The sequence below is a fragment of the Microtus ochrogaster genome, unplaced genomic scaffold (genome assembly GCF_000317375.1).
Source record: "Microtus ochrogaster isolate Prairie Vole_2 unplaced genomic scaffold, MicOch1.0 UNK1, whole genome shotgun sequence".
NCBI lineage: Eukaryota > Metazoa > Chordata > Mammalia > Rodentia > Cricetidae > Microtus > Microtus ochrogaster.
In genome coordinates, this window is record NW_004949099.1 from 22,460,420 (window position 1) to 22,482,560 (window position 22,141).

General features: G+C 45.8%; 1 protein-coding gene across 11 annotated transcripts in view; it reads left to right on the forward strand.

Moving 5' to 3' along the window:
* Positions 1–22,141, forward strand: part of Itpr1 (inositol 1,4,5-trisphosphate receptor type 1) — a 341,711-nt gene that overhangs the window by 256,236 nt on the left and 63,334 nt on the right. For all 11 annotated transcript variants that reach the window (XM_005364968.3, XM_026788263.1, XM_013352965.2 and 8 more), the window contains 5 exons: positions 6,911–7,091; positions 9,299–9,552; positions 15,630–15,830; positions 17,280–17,390; positions 19,667–19,762. In XM_005364968.3, coding sequence (XP_005365025.1) covers positions 6,911–7,091; positions 9,299–9,552; positions 15,630–15,830; positions 17,280–17,390; positions 19,667–19,762 — 843 coding nt within the window. The remainder of the gene's footprint in view (positions 1–6,910; positions 7,092–9,298; positions 9,553–15,629; positions 15,831–17,279; positions 17,391–19,666; positions 19,763–22,141) is intronic.

A 22,141-nucleotide genomic window follows, 5' to 3' on the forward strand; every position in this document is an offset into this window, starting at 1 on the left:
TTTTTTTTTTTTTTTTTTTTTTTTTTTTTTTTTTTTTTTTTTTTTTTTTTTTTTTTTTGTCTGTAGATCTAATAATGACACCTATGGGGTAGCTGAGGATGAATGGAGATAGTGTATATCACATGCTTGGGCAATGCCTGGCAAACTGGCATCCTTCCTTTGCTGTTGACTACTGTATAATTTTCAAAAAGGCCCCAGGAAGTGGTAAAATCTCAGTTAATCACAAGTGAATAGCCACTGTCATTACCTTGTTCCATTGGGGAAGGCAGAAATTCAATTAAGATGCCCCTCTAGTCCCAGAGCTAATGTCAAAAAGAGTAAAGCGAAGAGTAAAGGTAGACTCTTCATCAGCTCTCTGACACACCGTGGTTGGCTCACCGCTCAGCCACATTTTTCAAATTCTCGGACTCAGCCCAAGGACTCAACTCATTCTGCAGCAGATTAGTGAGCCTTGCCGAGTATACAATGTCACGGCTATAGCAGTCAGGGTCACGTCTTGTGAAGCAATCAAATAGGGAGGAGAAAACTCACTTTCTGGGTTTTCTCAGGGTCTAGTTTGAGTGTTTCTAGAAGGTGACACCACAGGGTGAAAATATGTCTTTCTTTGGAGAAGGATCGAAGTCCTACCACCATCCTGGCCCAGGGCTGCTCCTACAGGGAGACTTTCTGGATCACAGGTGTCTCCACTCCCTGCATTCACCTATCCCACAAAGAGGCTCCTCCAAACTGAAGATCCCAGTGCCTAGGCAGATATAAGCAGATAGCTCACTTTCCAGTGAGCACTGTGATAGTGGAAAAGCCTGCCTTTCGCCTGAGTTCTGAGTTCTGTAGCCTCCTTTCTGACAAGGAAGACCTCTGCCTCCCATTCAGTTACTTTCCTGGCTATGTGTCCAGTCTATAGGAAAGGCCTCTGTCTCCTGTGATGATCTTTTCCAGACCTCGGGCCCACGGTTTAACTAGGGACATCACCTCTTCTACTTAATTCTACCATATCTCAGATATCTTCCTGCTTTCTGCAGGGTGCCTCCACTCTCTGCTGGACCCTCACCTCAGGGCACCTCTTGTTATATAATAAGCCCAGCTGCATGTCTTTGTAAGAGCTCAGGTGGAGGTAGCAGGTGGCCAACAGGCTAATTAAGCAACAGTTTATTTTTCAAGATGCACCAGAATAGCAGGTAACTGTATTATTCTTTTGATTTGGGACCTGCCTCCTTCAGTTCCTTGGCACCTGTCACACTCAGCCCATGATGGGAAAACTGTCCCCAAGACAATGATCACAGAATAGGAGCACCAGCTAGGACTCTGTAACCACAAGCTGAAGAACTGAACTGAGCAGCGTCTTAGTTTGGTTTCTGTCGCTGTGATAAATGCCATGACCAGGAGCGACTTGGGGGAGGAAAGGGCTTGTTTCATCTTACACTCTCGTGTCACCATCGAGGGTAGTCAGGACAGGAACCTGGTGGCAGAAGGCAAAGCAGAAACCATGGAGGAATGTTCCTTACTGGCTCGCTCTGTTTGCTTTCTTATACACCCCACTACCAACTTCCCAGGGGTGGCACCACCCACTATGAGATAGGCCTTCCCACGTCAGTAAGGAGACAGAGGTCTCCTTGTGACCTTTATGAAATTCTGTTCCTGTGTGAGCCTCCATTTCCTCATTTGTATAATGTGAGTAGCTAAGTGAGTATTTTGTAAATGTGAATTAGTTCCAAGAGGGAGTTTGGGTGGTTCTGATACCATCTCAAAGGGACCTTTATGCCCGCCTCTCTTATCTAAGGTGTCTTCCCTTGAGATAGTATTTGGGGGAGGAGAGAGAATAGGAGTCATGCTGGGAAAGACATTGGGTCCTGCCAGTTTCTCCCAGCTCCAGCTGTAACAGCCTGTGATCTCTAGTCTCATCCCCTTTGTTTTGAACCTTGGCTAACAATGGCTGTCCTCATCCCCACCCCCACCCCACCCCACTGCCTGGAGATGGCTGGGGCCAGCAGCCACTTCCTTACCCTACTCCTGACCCCACTTCCTTCCCTTAAGCATGTCACGTGCAAACCTACCATAAGTCCTGTCTCTGCTTGGCAGAGAGCGTCTGCCCCTGAACAAGCCCTGTTTCCTTTGCTTTTTCAGCCTCTGCTCATGTCTGCCCACCAAGGCTATCTTCCTGTTGGGCAAGAGGTAGAGTTTAATGTGGCTCTGCCACAAGCCTCTGACCTCCCCTGACCCTAGTGCACTTGTGTGCAAAGTGCTGCGTTTCTGAACGATCTTATCTCTCTTGGCGATCTCCTCAGATGCTGATGAGACAGCATCTATGAAGAGGGTTTTGGCATCCAGTGTGACTTGGAGATAACAGAAGGGTAAGGACAGGTCAGTGAGGGGCAGACAGATGCCGTTCCCTTGGGTAACCAGGGATGTTCTGAAAGTGGCCCCATCTGTATATCTTACTGAAGTTCCCTAGCATTCTGGAACCAAAACAGCCTTGTCTCTTCAGTGTGGTGCAATTTTTACCCACAATAATATGTACAGATTTGAAGAGTGGAACGTGATTAGATTTTTTAAAAATGTTTTTACACTTATTGTATGGCTACAATAACAGATGACCACAAACCTAGAGGCTTTGGGTTATAAAATTCATTATCTTACAAGTTCAGCATGAGTTTTTCTAGGTCACAATCCAGGTGCCTACAAGGCCATGTTCCCAGATAGAGGCTCCAACAACACTCCTCTTGCTGGCTGTTTGCAGCCTCTACAAAGTGATTACACTTCTCAACTAGGCTCCCAGCCTCCTCCTTTCAACCCAGCAGCGAGAACTGACTCCTCATACCGTCGCTCTCCCCCATGTTTTCCAGTGTTGAAGGGTCCCTTCTTGTCTTGTGATGACAGCGGCCCCTGTGGTGACCCAGGGTTTCTCCTTGTTGAAGGTTGGATGGCCAGCAGTCATTCTGTCTGCCACATTCATTTCTAGTGTAAGGTACAGTACACACGGATAGGATACAAGGATGCAGATATGGATGTCTTCAAGAAGTCCCTCGTTTGCTACAACATCTGTTCATCTGTCGCTGTCATCAAGATGGATCTTTCGCACCAAAGCGTTACCTTAGTCGCTTCATAGTACTTCCCATCACTGCCCACAGAGACAACTGCCATTTTCATTTCTGCCGCCGTGTAGTGCTTCGTGCCCTGGGCTAGATTTGTATCAAAGTGTTCCCTGACACGTGTCAGGTGGTGTGGAGGGAAAGGTTCAGAAAAAGGAAAATCTCTGTCTGACAGCTCTTGGCCTCAGGGAAGAGGCAATTCACTGAAACAGGTTCAGGGAAGAAAGAGGGCATGAGACAAGGTAGGGCTGAGACTTTGCGGGCTGTGTATCTGTTTGCACTGGTGCTCTGACCCACGTGGTGTGACAAACCATAGCTAGTCTCCCTTCTTAGCACCATGGACAGATTACCTGTGAGGAGGTCTCTTAATGTCTGGGTCTCACCAGGGGAAGGCAAGTGAATGGCGCTAGCTGGCTCTGCCAGGTTGTCCCCGAGCCTGAGTGGCTCCATATATTCCTCTCCACATGGTACACTTCGCTGCGTTGTACTTCTTCACTCTCTGCATCTGACAGAAGATGCCCCCACTTCCTTTGAGAGATCGGAAGTCTTCTTCCAACTGTCTGTGTCGCTTGGTCTTTCTGAGAGCCCAGGCCTGTGCTCCATTCTACCCTAAACCACTCCAGACCTGGCTGTCCTGGTGAGGTCACATTCTTCCTAACTGTGACAGGGTCTGGAGCATGCTAAAGTATTTAACATGCGTTGTCATTTAGGGTCCTGAGATTTAACACTCAGCAGGTCCTTGGTTAAGATGCTGAGCAAAAGGTTTCCTGGCACCTGGGGAAGAAGGCAGTGGACTTGACCTCCTGTGAGGGTGGCTCTAATCCTCCATGTGGGACTTCAGGGCCACCATACTGTTACTTTACTCATTTTTCAGATAAGGGAAGCGAAACATCAGAGACTGTTATTCCTGGGCAGTGGATATCAAGCCAGGCAGTGGGCCTGGGCTATGTACTCTGTGTGTGGTGGCACCCCCTTCACCTGGCGGGACTGTATGAAGGACCTGGGATTGAGACCCATACCATGCATTGCCTGCTCCGTGACAAGCTTCCCTGAGGCACTGACTGCACCTCTCCTGTTGTGAAAATGCACAGCTGAAACAGTGTGTGTGTGTGGGGGGGGGGTATGCACTCTCCCACCTTCTGCAGTAACTGTCTCTTTCTTGTTCTCTTCACAAAGCTGCCTCAGGTCCTTGAGGAGCTGACCAAGGATTGGTATAAATAATGCAGAATAAACAGAGTGGCCAGTTGCAGACATACAGAGAAGCCTTTGCCCTTCTCTCATTTCAGGAGAGCTTCCCTTACCCTGGAGGTGTCAGCTGACATCAGCTGGGTTATCCCCCCCTGGATGCTGAGCCCTGCGGTTTGCAGCAGACTGGCTAGCTGTGTGCACCTCTCACTCTGGGGGATACGGGTGACAGGCTTCGTTTACTTACTTACTTCGTTACTTACTTGAAGTACTTTGATTTTTTTTTTTTTAATGACCAGATTGTCCCCAAATAATTTTAAAGTTGCCCCATGCCGGTATGGCAACTGCATGAATTCTGCTGAGGGCCTGCCTTCAAGTGAGTCCCAGCAGGTCTGCCTTGAGCAGCCTTTCCTGTGACCCTGAGTGTGGACGGTGTTGTGTGGCCTGTGTCCATGGGAAGGCCAGTCCCAGGAATTAGGCAGCTGTGGTTTGGTTCTGCGTTCTCTCATGGCTCATTTTATTTGTGGAGGTGTTGGCTCTAACTGGGGGGAACCATTAGAACTTGGTTTCGGATATTTAAGCAGTTTTCCAGAATTTATTTATTGGATGGCATTTATTTTTGTCATGTTTGCAGAATTTAAGAAGGATTCCATTGAGGGGGGCTAGACTAAAGAAGAAACAGAACATTAGGTTCTTGTCATTCTTCCGTCAAATGACGGTAGTGTGCCTACTCTATGCTGAGCCTCATCCAGGGGCTGTGGAGGTGACTGTCAGTCACCGGTCTAGGACACCTGCTTCCGTAGAGCTTACACTCGTGCACAAACCAGTGAGCAGGCGAACAGCAAATAGGATAGTGAACTTTCAGAGCATCCAGTTCTAGTGAGAACAGAACTGGGCATTTGCAAAGAAGTAGTTGATTTGGCCTTTGTTTTGGTATGCCTTCATTAAGAAACCTTAGTGGCGAGACCAAAAGATGAGGAGGGCCTAGCTATGGAAAGATCCAGGAGTGGAACCGAGCGTCTGTCACAGAGCTGTCTTCCAGGAGACCCTTGGATCTCTTTCTCAGGACAAAAGGATAAGTCTTGAAGTGATCCTTGGGGTGGCTGCTGAATTACTGTTTCTTTTCCTCGCCAAGCTGCCAGTGTCATGGTGGGTGGGATCCAGTGCCTGTGTGTTCACTCCTGCATCTCATGTACTTGACACACGGTCCAGCTCATGACAGGTTCACAGTAAAGGTGGGTGACTGCGTGAAATAAGAGGAAACCAGAAAGGAATGCAAAGGCAGTCAAGGGCAGTGGAGGGCACTCCGGATGTAAACGTAGTTGAAGCTGTAGGGTCTTAGAGGATCCAGTGAATACACAGTCAAGGAGGTAGGCATGGAGCTAGACACTCGGGATGATTGGAAGGGAAAAGTCAGAGTCAGAGAGTATTCGAGGGAGAGGCAGCTCCTGTGCTGTGTACAAGAATGAACCAGAAATCAAGAACAATGAGCAAGAAGAAAGGACAGAAGCCAGAAAGTACATGAGTGAACTGGACAGATGTTGGTCACTGTGGTTTGTCAGTAGCCAAAAGAGCCAGAGTAACTGCCTGGTAGGCAATGGGTCCATAGCTCTGGGGAATGGTTTGCTGAGTTGGGAATTGGGAGACAGAGGAGTTAGGGGGCTTTGGGGCTGAAAGGAAGGGTATAGTGCTTTCCAGTATCAGAAGCCTGGGCCTCCAGTGTGGGAACTCCATCTTGCTGGAACCAGGTATGAAACTGACAGAACGAGCCCCTAAGAGCAGGAAATACATTGTCTAGAGCTTTGTCTCATTCCTTTGGAAAGGAACGTATTGTATTTTTATGTAAATAATTCACAACAGTGTGGTTCTTGCAAGGGGGTGAAAATGAACACTCGTAAATGAAGTAGAGACACCATATTGTGTTTTCACATCAACAATATACACTATTGCTTGCAATGGGGCCAAAAACAAATGCATATCCAAGAGGCAAGCTACCTGGTAATTCTGAACATCATCTAACTACTCCTTCCTATCCTGCGAGGCCTTATTTGACACTCACCTTTTTCTTGAAGAATTTGAGGCTGCTCCCACCCACCGTCACCCCCATCTAAGTTCCCATCATGTGATCAAATGGCTTCCTGACTCTCACCTCTCGGTCTGGCCTGTGGACTCCAGGTCATCCTGACCTAGGAATAGGCCCTATGGAGCAGACGGCGTATATTTCCATTCATTGTCTATAGGGATGTGCACAGGAGTATAGGGAAGACCTTGGACAAGTGACCTCTGTGCAGTAATCACTAAAACCATTCTCCATTTTCACTGTTTCTGGAGTTGCCGTGTGTGTGTTGTGCAGAAGTGAGAGGTGTGGGTCTTCACTGGTTGAATTGCGGCCTAGGGGCGCTGTTCCAAGTTCAGTGCTTTTTGGAGGGTTCCATGCTGAAAAGCTCAGGCATGAGACCCCAGAGGATGAATGTATGCAGTGGTATTTAGTCCATAATCGGGTCTTCATCATTTGGAAGGCCTGTGGCTGCCTAGGATCTCCATTTAATTTGCGAGTCTTCAATGAGTCTTTCTCAGGGGTCTGGCACGGTGTTGAGAATCTACCGTGGTTTTTTTTGTTTTTGTTTTTTCCATGGCAGCACTCCTTTTTCTGCCGGTTGACGGAAGACAAGAAATCAGAGAAGTTCTTCAAGGTCTTTTATGACCGAATGAAGGTGGCCCAGCAGGAAATCAAGGCAACAGTGACTGTGAACACCAGCGACTTGGGGAACAAAAAGAAAGATGATGAAGTGGACAGAGATGCCCCATCCCGGAAGAAAGGTAAGAATGCCCTTGGTTCCATTGGACCGGAGCCTGCAGAAGAGTCCTGTATTATGTATACTGCATGCTTTTTGTGACTTCCAGATTCCAAGATACATCCTTACCAGGGCGTTTAGAAAGAAGCCACCACTGTGGTTATGATGCCTTCCTTCTAAGTGACCAGGACAAAGCCCTGACACCTGGGAAGGTCTTCATGCTTACCTCATAAATATTCATCTGTATGCACAGTTTTAATTAGTATGGGTTGTATTAGCTGCTTTTCTTATTTCTGTGGCAAGTACCTAGCCAAACCAGCCTAAGGCAGAAAGGGCTTATTCCAGACCATGGTTTGGGGTTCTAGTCCTTCATGACGGAAAAGCATTGCAGCGGGAGCCGTGCAGCAGCGGGAGCCGTGCAGCAGCGGGAGCATGCAGCAGCAGGTCACATTGCACCCACAGTCAGAAAGCAGAGCGTGAGGAATGCCAGAGCTGAGCATTTCTCCCTTTCATTCAGTCCTCAGCACCAGCCGAGGAAATGGTGCCGCTCACATTCAGGGCTGTTCTTCATATATCAGTTAACCTAATCTAGAAACTCCCTCACAGACAGGCTCAAAGGTGTGTTCCCATGGCAACTCTGAATCCTTTCAAGTCCGCAATCACAATTAAGATCCATGAATAATTTTTTTTTTTACTGTGCTTTTCTGCTTATTGTTAGAGATAGTTGAGGAAAATACATCTATGTCAGGTGACTTCTCTTTATTTTCCAAACTGTAGACTTTTCCCCTATAATCTCCTTGGAAAAAATGTTCAGGGGGAGAGGGGCGACAAACCACAAGCTTAGGAGTCAAACAGCTTTGAGCAAATTAATTGACCACTCTGAGCTTCACCTCTCAAGGCCAGTACTAGAGTTGTCAATCAAGTGACAGTTGACATTTAGAGAATGTTCCTTGCAGAGGCTATAGGATGTCGAGCAATGTTTGTGACCCTGTTAGATGCCATTAGCACACCTGTACTCCCAATCAAAAATGTCTCCAGGCATTTCCAGTTAGCGGCTGCATAGTGCTAAGGATGAAAAAAAAAAAAGAAAAAAGGAAGGGAGGAAGTAAAGATCACCCTATTTGAGAACCACTAGTCTAAAAGGGAAATAAAGAGGAAGAGAAAGAAAAAAAAGAACCATAAACCTACCAAGTTCTGCTGAGTACTGAGTATGACCCAGGCATGCGTAGTCAGCTTTCTGTTTCTGCAACTGATGCCTTAGGCATGTAGACCTAGGCCCAGAAAACATCTATCTTGAGTAACCGAGGTCTCAGTCTGGTGGCTTTGTACCTACCTTGAAGTAGCACATAAACCACCAGAACACACAGCAGAGGGTAAAAGTATTCACCTCATGACAAAAAAATCAGAAGAAACCAGAAAAGACAAGAAAGTCGCACAATCCCCTTCAAGGACACACCCCTCCTTCTAGCCTGTGACTTCACACCAAGCCCTACCACCTAAAAATTCTATCAGTTCCCATACCACTGAGGACTAGGCCTAGGCCTTTAACATGTGGGCCTTTGAAAGCCATTCCTAAATCCAGACTGTAGCCAGGCATTGTTCAAAGTTCTTTACCTATCTGTGTCAGTTCACGGAAAGCTCAAGTTAACCCTGTACTTAGATAAAAGAGTTATCTCTGCTTTACAGATAAGGAAACTGAGGCACAGATCCAGTGAGCCAGCGTCAGAGCCCATGCAGTCTGTGCTCCCGTCTGAGATGCCACAGTTGCCTCACAGACCAGATAAGATAATACACACAGAGTGCTTATGCATGCTATCTTGGCACTTGGCAAGGGCTCAGTCAGTTGTCCGTCGAGTAACATTAATTGGTGTTATGATTAGTATTACATCAGTTCTCTTGGGAGCCTTCTAGAAGACACCGACGTACTTAGATTTTATGGAGGAAGAAGCAGAGGCTCAGAGCCGTAGGTTATGAGGTTGACAGAGCCTGTACAAAAGCTGTTGCTCGGTAGAACAACACAAACCTAAATGACATGTCGAAAGAACTACCAAGTTAGCAGGGCTGGGCTCCATGTTCATCCTGTCTAGAGATTGAGAGGAAATGGTGGCTTCGTAGATTGTTTTTTGCCAATCTTACAAATCCCTAGCAAATGCAGGAACCTGTCCTCTGGAGTATAGAAAATAGAACTTCTGAGAATGTAGCAGTATTGACTGTCACAAGTTTGCCTTTCAGCCAAAGAACCCACAACACAGATAACAGAAGAGGTCCGGGATCAGCTCCTGGAAGCATCTGCTGCCACCAGGAAAGCCTTCACCACCTTCCGGAGGGAGGCTGACCCAGATGACCATTACCAGTCTGGGGAGGGCACCCAGGCTACAACTGACAAAACCAAGGATGACCTAGAGATGAGCGCTGTCATCACTATCATGCAGCCCATCCTGCGCTTCCTGCAGCTCCTGTGCGAAAACCACAACCGAGATTTGCAGGTGAGAGCCTGAGCTGTGGCCCCGAGACCTTCAAGAGAGAGGCCAGGCTGTGGGAACCCAGAGATCTGCAAGAGAGGTCCTGTCTAGGGTACCCAAATACCTACAGGTGCAAAACCAGATTGTGGGGTCACTGAGGCCTACAGGAGAGGATTCTGGGTTGTGGAATCTGACACCTAGAGGTGAGAACCTGGGATTAGGTGACCCTTAGATTTGTAAATGACTGACTGGTAGCACAGGAAGTCCCAACATTTGTAGGTGAGGTCTATGGAGACCGCAACACCTGTAGTAGGGAGTGGGGGTATTTGGACCATGGTGTCCCACTTCTTCTCATGGCTCAGCTCTGTCACGTAGACCACCATGCCTGAATTGAAGATCCAGCATTACTGATGTTCTGGGTGACTAATAATGAAAATATGGATAGGTGATCTGTCCCTTCCTATCTTCACAAGTGACACCACAAGGTCAGATACAACAGCCTCATTCATTAGGGGTGCTGACTCCATATGTAGTTAGTGTGCATAGGTACCTACGTGTGTATGTCTTATAGCCTACTACTCTTTGCCACCAATGCCAGTAGATGTTTAGATAATAACTGGATAGATGAATAGACAATTAAGTATAATTATGAAGCATATACATTTATAAAAACAAGTACATAGATCTAACTGAATATAGTTGTGTGCTGCACAATGACACTATAGTGTTTGGCAGATCATATATACAGCAGTGCATACTACACGTTCTAGAAGTTTACTAAGCTGGACTTTCAGTCTGGAACTATAGCTTATGATATTAACCAGACCTAAGACAGAGACAAAGTGTTATCTCCCTTGCAGTTTTCTTATAACAAAGACTGTTTAGAAAGGGCGGAGGGTGTGCTCCAGAGATCTGCCTCTTTGTTCCCAATCTCTACCCAGGAAAAGCATGCTGGAGTATGTGGTCCTTGGTGTACTGCCTGGCTTTCCTGTCAACTCTTGAACCTAGGGCACCCACCACTCCTTGCTTGAGTAGCGTTAGGATGGAAAGGAAAAGTGTATCTGCACAGCTCTGAGATGGGATGTCTCTTCCTAAGCCAAACAAGTCTGCATTGATAGTTCTATGTGCTTAAATGGTGATGATATGAGAGGGGTTGATACAGGCCAAATCTAGCCAGAGGAAGGTACCACCTTTAAATGTTTACATTGCTGACTTTATCCACCAAGTGACTGTGGATAAAATGGACCATTTGTTATTGCCCCCCGGCCAACCTCCATCATAAAGAAGGGACATTGTTGAAGAGCAATACAGAACAATGAAATAAACCAGAAGTCGTTAAGATTAAGACCTCTGATGGTTTTTATTTTTCATCTAATTGGTCTGAAGATCCTGAACTCTGAAAAGTATCTAGGTTCTAGGGCCATCAACTGGTTAAACAAGAACCAGACCTAAAAATGAAGGAACTCCCCATAAAACCTGCCATTGGCCATGCTGACCCATAAATGTCAAAGTGTACACGTCAGTCAATGGTTCACTTCAGGTGTTGACATTCTGGGCTTGACCTTGTCACCATCTGGTGTTGGATTCTGGCTGATCCTTTGGTTGCTCCTTGCTCAAGCATTACTGCTTCAGGCTTAGACACCTTAGACCCAGATCTGCTAGCTGAGACTTGGTTCAAGTAGAACAAAACATTACTTCCCAGAGCTCCAGGGTCTGGTTGTTATCTCATTGGCTGTTATCCCTGTGTCTCATGATGATGTCAGCTGTCCCTCTCCCTTCTAAGCTGCCTCATTGGTCATGGGGGGAGATCAACCAAGGGAAGAGTGAGTGATCTGTAGGAACTTAGGGCCAGGCAGCTCAGTTGTAGCACCTTTGTGACTGGGGTTGGGGCAGGGGTCCCGCTGTGCTGCTAAGCACAGGGATCCGTGCTCTGTGCTGTTCTTCCATTTGGTTGTCACTGGGTCACCACCAACTTCAGGCTCCACAGAAAAAACAAGTGGCAGTAGTTCATGTGCATGTATGGTCGTATGTCACTTACACTGGAGGTCATGTGCTCAGCAACCAGCACTAGTGGTGACTGGACCTCACTCATCCCGCAGATGTCTAGAACAGGAGCCACTCGTGCCAACTGGAGATTGCAGTACCATGTGCTAAGTGCTGTAAGGGTCTTCAAAGCTAAGATTTGCCAAGTTCTCAGCTCAACAATCCAGGATACCTTGTATAGAATCCAGCCTGCATGTCATGGGGCAGTGCTGATAGGTGGGTTCTGAACTGACTTCTGGTTTCATGGACTTACTCCGTCTTCCCTCTTCCTGTCTCCTTCCTTCTCCCTGATGCCAGTGTTCCTTGGGTGGGAGAATGGAGCCAGACTTTAATTGCAAATTCACCATTTTTTACTGGAAGTCTTCAGAATTATACTTTTATCTTTTCATATAACTCTCCTTCCACCTTATTCCCTAAGGATCCCTGGGGAAAAGTAGCTTTTAATGAAGTCCTTATACTGCTCTGGGGGAAAATTGTGTGTGTGTGTGTGTGTGTGTGTGTGTGTGTGTGTGTGTGTGTGTGTGTGTCTCTGTGTGTCTGTGCGTGCATGCGCGTACACAGTACATATTCACATATTTTTAAAAGACCTAGCAACTTACCATCTGAAGGTACATAATGGTTTTCCAATTAGGCGATTCTAGACACCTTTTTTCTTAACCATAGAATCCTTTGTTTGAAGATATCTTGTGTAGAAATGGACTAAGCCGAGCAGAACAGATCAAAACTGCCCTGTGGAGAGGGGAAACTGGAATGTTCCCGAGCCTTCCTTCTCCAGCCCTCATCTTGTAGGAGCCTGAGAGGGCACAGGTGTCATTTCTGGGACCCTTGGTGTCTGCAGGGCCCTGTGGTGTTCCTGGATGCCTGCTTTGACGGGGTCTGGGGGAAGTGAGATTCATCTTTTAAAAACTCCTGTGATGTGTATGGAAGTGGTGTAATGAAACTCATCTGAACGTGGTCATTTAAAAATCAATTTTAAAAACAAAAAGCAGTAAAAAGAAAGAAGCATGGTTTCCCACAGATCGTGGGAACCTGCTCCACTGGCATTGTATTTGTGAGAAACCAGGTCTCAAAATGACATTAAGTAGGATGTACCTACTAAGAATGCCACCTGTTGGCAGAACCCCTGGGCAGATGATGGTGGGGCACTGGCAGTTTTTCTTATGGCTGCCAGGCAGGAGTGGTCTGCTCCTCTGTGCAAGGAAATAGAGATCTGCTCAGAGGGAGGAAGTCGCAGCCTTCTAAGGCAGCGAGCGGTCTCTGGGCTTGTGCCAGCTTCTTGTCACATTTATAACCTTGACTTCTTTCCTGTTGGTAGACGTTCAGTGGAGAGAAAGCTACCGAATTTGGCCCTGCCAAATGGGCCATTGCTGCCTTGAGCAAGGCCTGCTTAGTCAGAAACCTGACGAAGGACTGCCCTTTCACCAGTTTGTGTGGTTTCGAGTGTTTGCTGAGCCACGGCAGGAGCTTCCCCTTCCCCAGGTTAAAGGCCAAAGGCTACATGAGCACTGGCCCAAAACCTTTCCCTTCCTCACCATCCTCATCCACCCTTTGCGCTCCCGAAAAGACAGAGCTCCTTCATGCTGACAGGACAGAGTGGTGTGTGCTCAAGGTGGATTAACAAAGCGTCCCTGGGCCTCTCAGTGAAAAGTATGTGTCTGGTTTTGTAAAAGACAGAGGAAATAGATCTGAGGTAGGAAAGAGCTGTGTGAGCTGCCTGCAACTCTGAGCCGTGGCTGTGGCTCTCGGTGGAGGCCGCGCAGCCCACCTGGTTCCTAGAGAACAGAAAGGCATCCTTCTAGGCTCCCATCCCATAAGATGGGGGGGGGGGGTGCCTCAGAGCAGGCAGGACTTCTGGGACAAAGTGACTTTATACTGTATCCTGAAGGAAGAGGAGTCAGAAGGGAGGCCCGGGGAGTGAGTCAGAAAGAGGGAATGCTGAATGGGAGCCTCCGAGGCAAGAAAGGGGAGACCTTAGAGAATCAGGAGTTAATTGCTGCTGCCAGAGAACACTGTGGTAGGAGCAGTAACATCATACTGCAGAGAGGAGCATCCAGTGTTGTCACTAGAATGGGCCTCAGAGGGGATGCTGTGAGTTTGTATCTTAAGCATCTGTATCCTTTTGATGCCTGTACTGAGGAACCTTTATCCTGCCAGACCTTAAGATATGCAGCACCTTCCTTCAGTCACCACAGCAAGGGAGAAGCCGGGTATAACCCGCTGCTGGCTTCCTATAGCCTTCTGAAAGAGCTACTTACCTCAGGAAAGCCCACAGTAATCTGTCCTTCTTCTGTGTCCCACCAGAACTGGAGCCGTGTTATTGAATGAAAGGACTGGGGTTAAATGTGGGGGAGGGTGATGAGTTAGCGGTCTGTCTACTTACCAATTTTTAATCTGTGCTTCCATGGGGCTTCTGCTGCTCAAATCATACATGAAAAAAATCCTCATCCTAAATTTTCTGATGGCAGTAAGTATTTAAATAAAGAGTTGTATAGCTTCTATCCACAGAGAGCTGTTCCCCTCCTTACTTTGTTTAGGAACATTTGGCATACATTTGAATATATATTATACAGTAATCTACATGATTATAAATCTGCTTTTTTTTTTTTGCTAACCTACAGCATGACCTAGAGATCTTTCCATGTTGGTATGCCAGTACCTGCTCAAAGTTTCTAATTTATAATATGGAATCTTATAAGTATGCTGTATTTTTTAGCTGCTCCCCGGTTGGTGGGCATTTAGGTGACTTCCATTTCTCCATTGTTGTAAAGAGTGTTCCCATGAATGTCCAGTGCTTACTTTGTAAAGTGAAGTGGAATTACCACATCAAGGCTTATGTCCACTTTGCCTTTCTATCATTTTACTTCCAAGTTTCTAGTGTAGGTATTGCCCACTCTCTAACTCTGAGATATAAGAATATTGTAGTTTATTTGTGTCTCACTACAGAGTCTCAGACAAGTGCCCCTTCGTCAAAATCCCCAGCTTTACAAAGTTACTCAGGTGTTGCTTTCCATATCTTGTTGAGGAAGGATCTTACTGTATATCTCTTGGAGAATACATAGTTAGGCACATATACATGAGCACACGCACATGTATACGCACATACACGCACGTTTACTCACTCACACCCCTTATTTAGTAGTGGAAATTGGTCAAGCAAGTTAACCCAGGTTTTCTTCATGACATCTGCCTAGAGCAAAACTCGTGTGTGTGTGTGTATAGAGGAGGTAAGGCGATTGTTTTCAATGCCAGTGATGGAACCAGGGGCCTCATGCATGCTAGGCACGCTCTCTGCCTCTGAGCTAAGAGCCCTGACACCAGCCTCTACCATCTCATTTTGTGGTGCACTCTACTTAGTACTAGCCTTGTGTGTTCAGCACACAGTCCACTGTGTCACCTTTAAATATAACCACAACCCACTAACCACCCAGTGAGAAAGTGATAGGCAAGGGTAAAGGAAGAAATAAACAGAAGGGTAGGGAGATGGCTCAGTTGGTAAAGTGCTTGTCTTGCAACTATGAAGACCAGAGTTCAGATCTGGTCTTGATGTAAAAAGCTAGGCATAGCAGTGCGTGCCTATAATTCCAGCACACAAAAGTCCCTGGTGCTCACTGGGCAGCCAGCCTGACTAAATAGGTGAATTCCAGGTTGTGAAGAGCTCTGCCTCAGTAAAGTAGAGAGCGGTCAAGGAAGATCCCCAGCATTGACCACTGGCCATCATCCATACATGAACACCCTCACTGCACCTGCATATATACCCAAATTAACTTTGCTAAAAGAGTAAATGGAAATAGGAGAATTCATACCAAAAGAACCTGAAGTGAATTCCCAAGAAAATGCCTCCTTCTCTGAATCTCATGCAGACACATTGTGGAAAAGTCCCAGGGTTGAAGCCATAGACCAAGGCCACAGGTTGACCGTCCCCTTCTGTTCCATGTTGTACCTGTCTTCCTAGCAGGTGATCAATCCAGGACACCAGCCCTATTAGAGACAATCAAAGTTGCAGGATGATGACCTTTGCCCTCTTCTCTTTGCTTTTGTTCTCACATGCCCCATTGTAGAATTTCCTTCGTTGCCAAAACAATAAGACCAACTACAATTTGGTGTGTGAGACACTGCAGTTTCTGGACTGTATCTGCGGGAGCACAACTGGAGGCCTTGGTCTTCTCGGACTGTACATCAACGAGAAGAATGTCGCCCTTATCAACCAAACCCTGGAGAGCCTGACTGAATACTGCCAAGGGCCTTGCCACGAGAACCAGGTAACTCTGTTCATGTTTTGGTATGCGAGCAAGACGTATTTATTACTTGGAAACGTTAACAGAAACCCATTTAGAAGCCACGTAACAACTACCCGTCAATCTCAGGGTGCTCATAAGACAAGCAGCCTTTCTCCAGTAGTGGGGAAGTTCCCATGGTGCCTTCTCATAATCCAGAAGTTTACCCAGTGAATGAGTAGGTGACTATGTCTTGGCTTGACTCAGTGTAATTTGATTTGGTCTAACTCTCCAATCATAACTTGGATATTTAGGGGTAAATAATAAAGTGGGAATTAAATTAGCCCCTGAGAAAAGTGACCTATTCTAAATTCTAGAAAAGATCAAAAAGTGATTCCTTGAAACCTAGCTAGAGAGAAAACACTTGCTTCCTGTGAAATAAATCGGAAGCAAGAAGAGAACATTTGTAGCTGAGATATAACATCATGGACTTCTGGGAAAGGAAAAGCCCAGCTAGTCTTGACTGACCTCCCAAGAAGTATAATTCTGGAGTGGAGCCCAATGTTTTTCTTTTTTCTTAAGTAGAAGCATTGCTCATTCATGGCTGCTGGAAGATTCTATGAGTTTGCACTGCAGGACAAGAACAACTGTGGTTTTTAACTTCAGATGGTAGTTCCGTCCTGGCTTGAAATGGTTAGTTCTAACCCTAAGGCCAGGGAAAGTATTAGGCGCGGAGTTAGTTGAGGAAGGGAGGACATTTGCTCCAAGGAAGCAGTTTAAATTAAGCAACTCACCTTCTGTGGAAACCCTAGTCTTAGTGGGAGGACATTTTATGAGATCCACTTCCTTCTCCTGGTTCCCTGATGAAGGAGGCAGAATAGCTCTGGTTATGAGAAAGAACAAAGAAATGCAAGGGTTCTGGAACTATGGATGTAAGACCTCAAGTTCACTTTCCTGCTACACCAAGGCTAATTGAAAGGAACAGGCCAAGGTAGTTTGCTCTGCAGTCAAGAATCCAACTTGAGGAAGGCTGATCCATTTTGATACTGTGTGAACTGAGGCAGAAGCTTGCTGTCCAAGCTTAAGCCTTAAGCAGAAGTACCAAATTCACAAGATGAGTGACAGAGAGAGAACGGAACACAGTTCTAAAGGGGAAAGGGGCTCAGATCCTGGTATCAGTCACACACCATATTTTCCTATAAGAACAAAGCCTATTGCACGGCACTATTTGGATCAGACTCAGCCAATTTATCAGTTAGGGTGTATGGGGACTTTCCTACTGTTTACTGTTAATTCTGAAACTAGAGATCTTCATCTGTCTTTTATTTTTACCACTTTCTCACGGAAAATTGCACTCTCCCCAAATGACATTATGGGAGTGGTAAGCATTGTGTTGAAATAGCAGTTTAGCCTGTTGCCCTTTGACGTCTGATTTATGGCCAGCATTTGTGTTAATGCCTCTGTATATGTGTGTGTGTGTGTCTGTTTACACAGAACTGCATCGCCACCCATGAATCCAATGGCATCGATATCATCACTGCCCTCATCCTCAATGACATCAACCCACTGGGAAAGAAACGGATGGACCTTGTTTTAGAACTGAAGGCAAGTAGAGACTGAGAGCTAGAGGCGGCAACCTTTGGGAAAAGTCCATTAATGCTTTGCCTGGCATGTGACACGGTATTGTGAAACTAAATACCAAAGACAGTTCTGTTTAACTGAATGAATGACCCACATTGCACATTCTGACCTAAAATGCAGAACTTTGCTCTTTCCAAAGAAGGGCCTTGAGAGGGTACCAGCTTTTTAATTAGGTCACCTGGAATGAAGAGTTGTCACCAGAACTGAGAAATTCAAAAAGTACCCAAGAATGAAAAGCCTGAAATTGGAAATCCAGTGGGGGTTGGGAGGGAGAAGAGAAACACCCGTCCTCTGGTTTCTGAGCTTGCTGCTTTTGGGGAAGGGCCAGTGAAGCATGTACAACTTGGCCCTTCCATTGTCACCAGAAATCTATTTTTACTTAGTCAGGTGACAGCTTTTTCTGTTCAGTCATTGATCTGGCAGAAGGATGACTGATGATGTTGGCTTAAAATAAGAATGTACCCGACAGTCCTCTAGTATAGTACCTTCTTTCGTTGTTATGAATGGGAACCTGGAGCTGCCACCCTGCCGCAGCCCTAGCATGTCATGCCTTGTAAAGATAGTTTTATGGAGTTAAATGGTGACTTCGAGGTGCTCATTCTGTGGGGTTTACTAATTGACAGACCATTCCTGAAGGCCTATCAGCCAGTCCCCCAGTCTCTAGCCCCTGTTTGGGGTTTCTAGAGGTTGTCAGAGACTCAAAAAATATCTAGTTCTGAGAATTGACCTTGCAACATACCCTGATGTGTGATGCTGTTTGGAAATGTGTTAGCATCTCTGAGCACATTTCCTCTTCTGCTGTTCCCATGTCAGGGCATGCTGAGATTCCTGCTCTCTCACACCCGTAGGCAGGAGTAGGTGCTTTAACATGACTGAGAGATAGTCTTCAGCTACAGAGGTCAGCTAAAATGCTCGCCTGCATTTACTGCGTGGACAACAGTAGAAAACAAGGCCTTAGGAAGATAGTTAACAGACTCCCCAAGAAACTGCATGATCAATTTTATTTTTCCTTTAGCATTTAGAACTGAGAGTCCAAATCGTGGTTGATTTGAGCATATGGTTTAAATGGAATTTTTTAGCGCTGTTTTTTCCTTCTGATAAATACTTTATACTTGACTTGAATATCATTCCTGCTCTCGTATGGTTATCACTTATCAGAAAGTACATGACGCGTGTCTGAAATAGACTGGGACGTCCATGTGTTCCTAGTTGGCATTTCAGTGCCTTTTTCAATGAAATTAGCAGTCTAAGGATTGGGATAGAAACGGGTGAGAGCTCAGCCACTAGACTGAACTTTTGTGACCCAAGCTGAGGAGGAAAAATGTCTCTATTTCCAATCCCCAGAAGGAAAACACCAACCTTGAGACCCATGGACAAAGAAATATGTAAATTGTAGACCTGGGGCCTCAAATGAAATTAAGCCAAGAAACGCCAGGTTGTGGACACATGGGTATTGTTAATGTAATGGGAAAGTATGTGTTGGTGGATGTGAAGTGTTCCTCTGGGCCACTTTTATTAACTAATAGCATATGTACTCAATGATATTAGGAAATAAGAAAGTTTATGGATTTTTAAGACAGGGAGAAATTGTATTTATTGACTGTCATCTCTGGCTCACAATATCCAATAACAAAATATTTAAGGGGAAAAAATTGTATCTGTACTAAGTATATATACACCTTTCACCTTATTCTCAGTCCACAGTTTAGACCGAGTTTTGACACAGCACTTATACCTGATCAGGTCTTACAAATAATATGCAGATGAAGCAGACAAAAAAGATACATAAATTATATGGAAATGCTATTCCATTTTATATGAGGCTGAGAATCTGGGGACCCTGGTGTCCCTCTAACACCCATGTATAAATTGTCTATTTCTGCTACAACTGTTGTTTTACTAGCTGACAGATCTTTCCTGAGAGCAGTGTCTGAAGTGTGCTTCTGCCCAATCTCTTACCCCTGTTCTGGGGATCCAGAGGTTGTAAAAGATTTCAGAAATATAATGTATGTCCTAACAAATGCAGACCCTTAGACCCAAGTCAGACTCTACACACATGCTCCTAAGGTCCCAAGTGGCACACCCTCTGCCTAGTGACGATACTCTGGAATGTCCTTGGCCATAGGGTGAATCTGTCTGTCCAGCCAGGATGCACACTTATGTCAGCAGCTGGGCACACATGTCTAGGCGGCTGCCCAAACACCCCCTCCATATTTCTTTCCCTGGTTCTCTCCATTTAGAACAATGCTTCAAAGCTACTCCTGGCCATCATGGAAAGCAGGCACGACAGTGAAAATGCAGAGAGGATTCTGTACAACATGAGGCCCAAGGAACTGGTGAGTTGTGACTGATCCTTTGACAGTAGCACCAACAAACCTCAGAGCAAAACTCAAGGCAGAATGAAGGTCCTGCTTCTTTGATCTTCTGAAACCATTCCCCAAAATGTATCAAGGATGATTTAATCCAGATCTGTGCCTGGGTACAGAAGTAGGGCAGTGGACATGGGGTGTTCCACCTTGTCCTGTCAGCACAGACCACATACAGAAGCTTCCCTCCCTTTTGCTCACCCACGCAGAACAGGGCAGTGGGTGAGGGTGGGTTCAGGTCCACAGCTCAGCGCATTGACCGTGTCACCTTAGGTAGGTAGCTGCACGGTCCTAGTCTATAAAAGGCAAGGTAATATTACATTGATGGCTATTTTGAACTCTAGAGTACTAAAGTCATCAAACCTGTAGCACAGTACCTGGCATGTAGTCCTTTAAGAACCAAAGGCCATTTTCTTTTCTTTGTTCATTATTAGGCAAGGGTCCTACCACAGAGCTACATTCCCAGCTCTTGATTTGTGGTGTTGTATTGAACGGGGGGGAGGACAGGAATTGGAGGTTAAGACACAATCCATGGAGTTCAGGCTAGTCACAAACTCGCTGCATAGCTGAGGCTGTCCTTGAACTCTGGCTCTTCTTCCACCTCCCAAGTATCGGGGCTATGGGTGTGCACCCCCATTCCCTGACACCCTTGGTTGTTTGAAATGATGATTTGCTGTACCCCAGCTGGCCTTAATCTCATGATCATTTTACTTCATATGCTGGGGTTACGGGTGAGTGCCACCACACATAGGCCCTGCCCCTATTTTTTTTAGGACTTACAAGTTCACATCTGTTCTCGGTGCCAGTAGTCTAAATAACAGGAGAGTGTATTTTGAATGTTGATGTTTGGTTTTGTTTTCTTAAAACATGACCCAGTTTATTTTCAAAGAGCAACATTCGTGATGGGCTGACTTCCATGTTGGGAGTTGGGTGGTGGGAACTCTGAGAAGAGCAGTATTCAAGGATGGGTGATACGAGCTGAGTCTGTTTGGACTTTCCCCCATGCAAATAAACTGTAACTGACAGATTTAAATGAGGACATTAAAACATTTCTGCCTCCCAGTGACCTGAATGTGCACTAGAGACCAGACCAAAGTCCCTTTATGTATTCCTTTAAATAAAAGTTCACAGAAGCCTGGCTCTTTGATCCCAGAGGTCAGGGAATGAGTTCTCAGCAGAGACAGGAGTCTCTGCAAGTTTACATAACAGCTTATGTAACTGGGGTAACCGGGTAGCTAAGGGTCGTCATTACTTAGTACAGTCAGAATAGCCTTTGGAGAGAACCCATTTCAGCTCTTAGGAATCAGGAGCGTGCCCTGGCTCTTCATGACTGTCTTGGGTAGAGGAAATGCCACAACCCCTTGCTATGGCTGCCTTCATCTCCTGGGTTTCCCCCTTGTGTTTAGAGCACATTATTCATAGAAAGGGTCAAGTCTTCTTTGGTGTAAACAGAGTTCTAAGAAGACAAATAAGAAAAAAGCTTAGACATCCAGAACACATCTATGCGTGCACATGTATGCATGCATATGCTTGCGTGCACCGATCCATGTACTTTGCATGTGTAACATGCTGGGTTTGGTTTTAGAACTGCTGGGAATACCAACTCAGAGAGTGAGGATCTCACCTCCAAGTAACAGCTGACCCACTGTCAGTACAGAATGTATAGTTCTCTTTAGGTTTCATCTTGGATAATAAAGAAGTCCCAAATAATGGCTAGTAGCAATAAAGAAGGTGCCCCAGGCTGCAATATCTTCTGAATCATCAAAGGAAATGATTAATTCTTAGTATAACTGAGCATATTTATTCTTAGTGTTTGTATTATTAAATTCTGAATGATATGTTTATTTAGGGAAGCTCGGCAGGTCCACCTCTGTGCACTGTGCTGAGTGCCAGGAGATAGATTCAGATATAAGCAGCAGCAGCCCCTGCACCCTGGGAACTAAGTGAGTGAGAACAGTCAACAGGTAGTAAAATGCCCTATGAAGTATACTACTAGGTTATGAGGAGTCCTAGAGTCAGGCAGGCAGCTGTGACGGGTAGTGGCCAAGTTCAAATCCTAGCTCATTAACCAAGACCTTAGCAATGTTCTTTTATCTCTTTATTTCTGCATCTATAAAGGAATGGAAGTTTCTGAGCCCTCATAAAACGTTTGTGAGCCTTACACCTTAACGACATTAGCACACTGAGTACAGTACTTGACACAGTGCAGGTTTTCAGCAGGTGCTGCTGGTCCATGCCGTTGCCTTCCCATGGGAGAGGATCTGGGAGACTTGGACCCAGAAAGGAATTGTACTACTTTTCCAAAAGCCGATGAATTTCTTACTAGTTCTTTTGTTTGGTTGGTTTTTG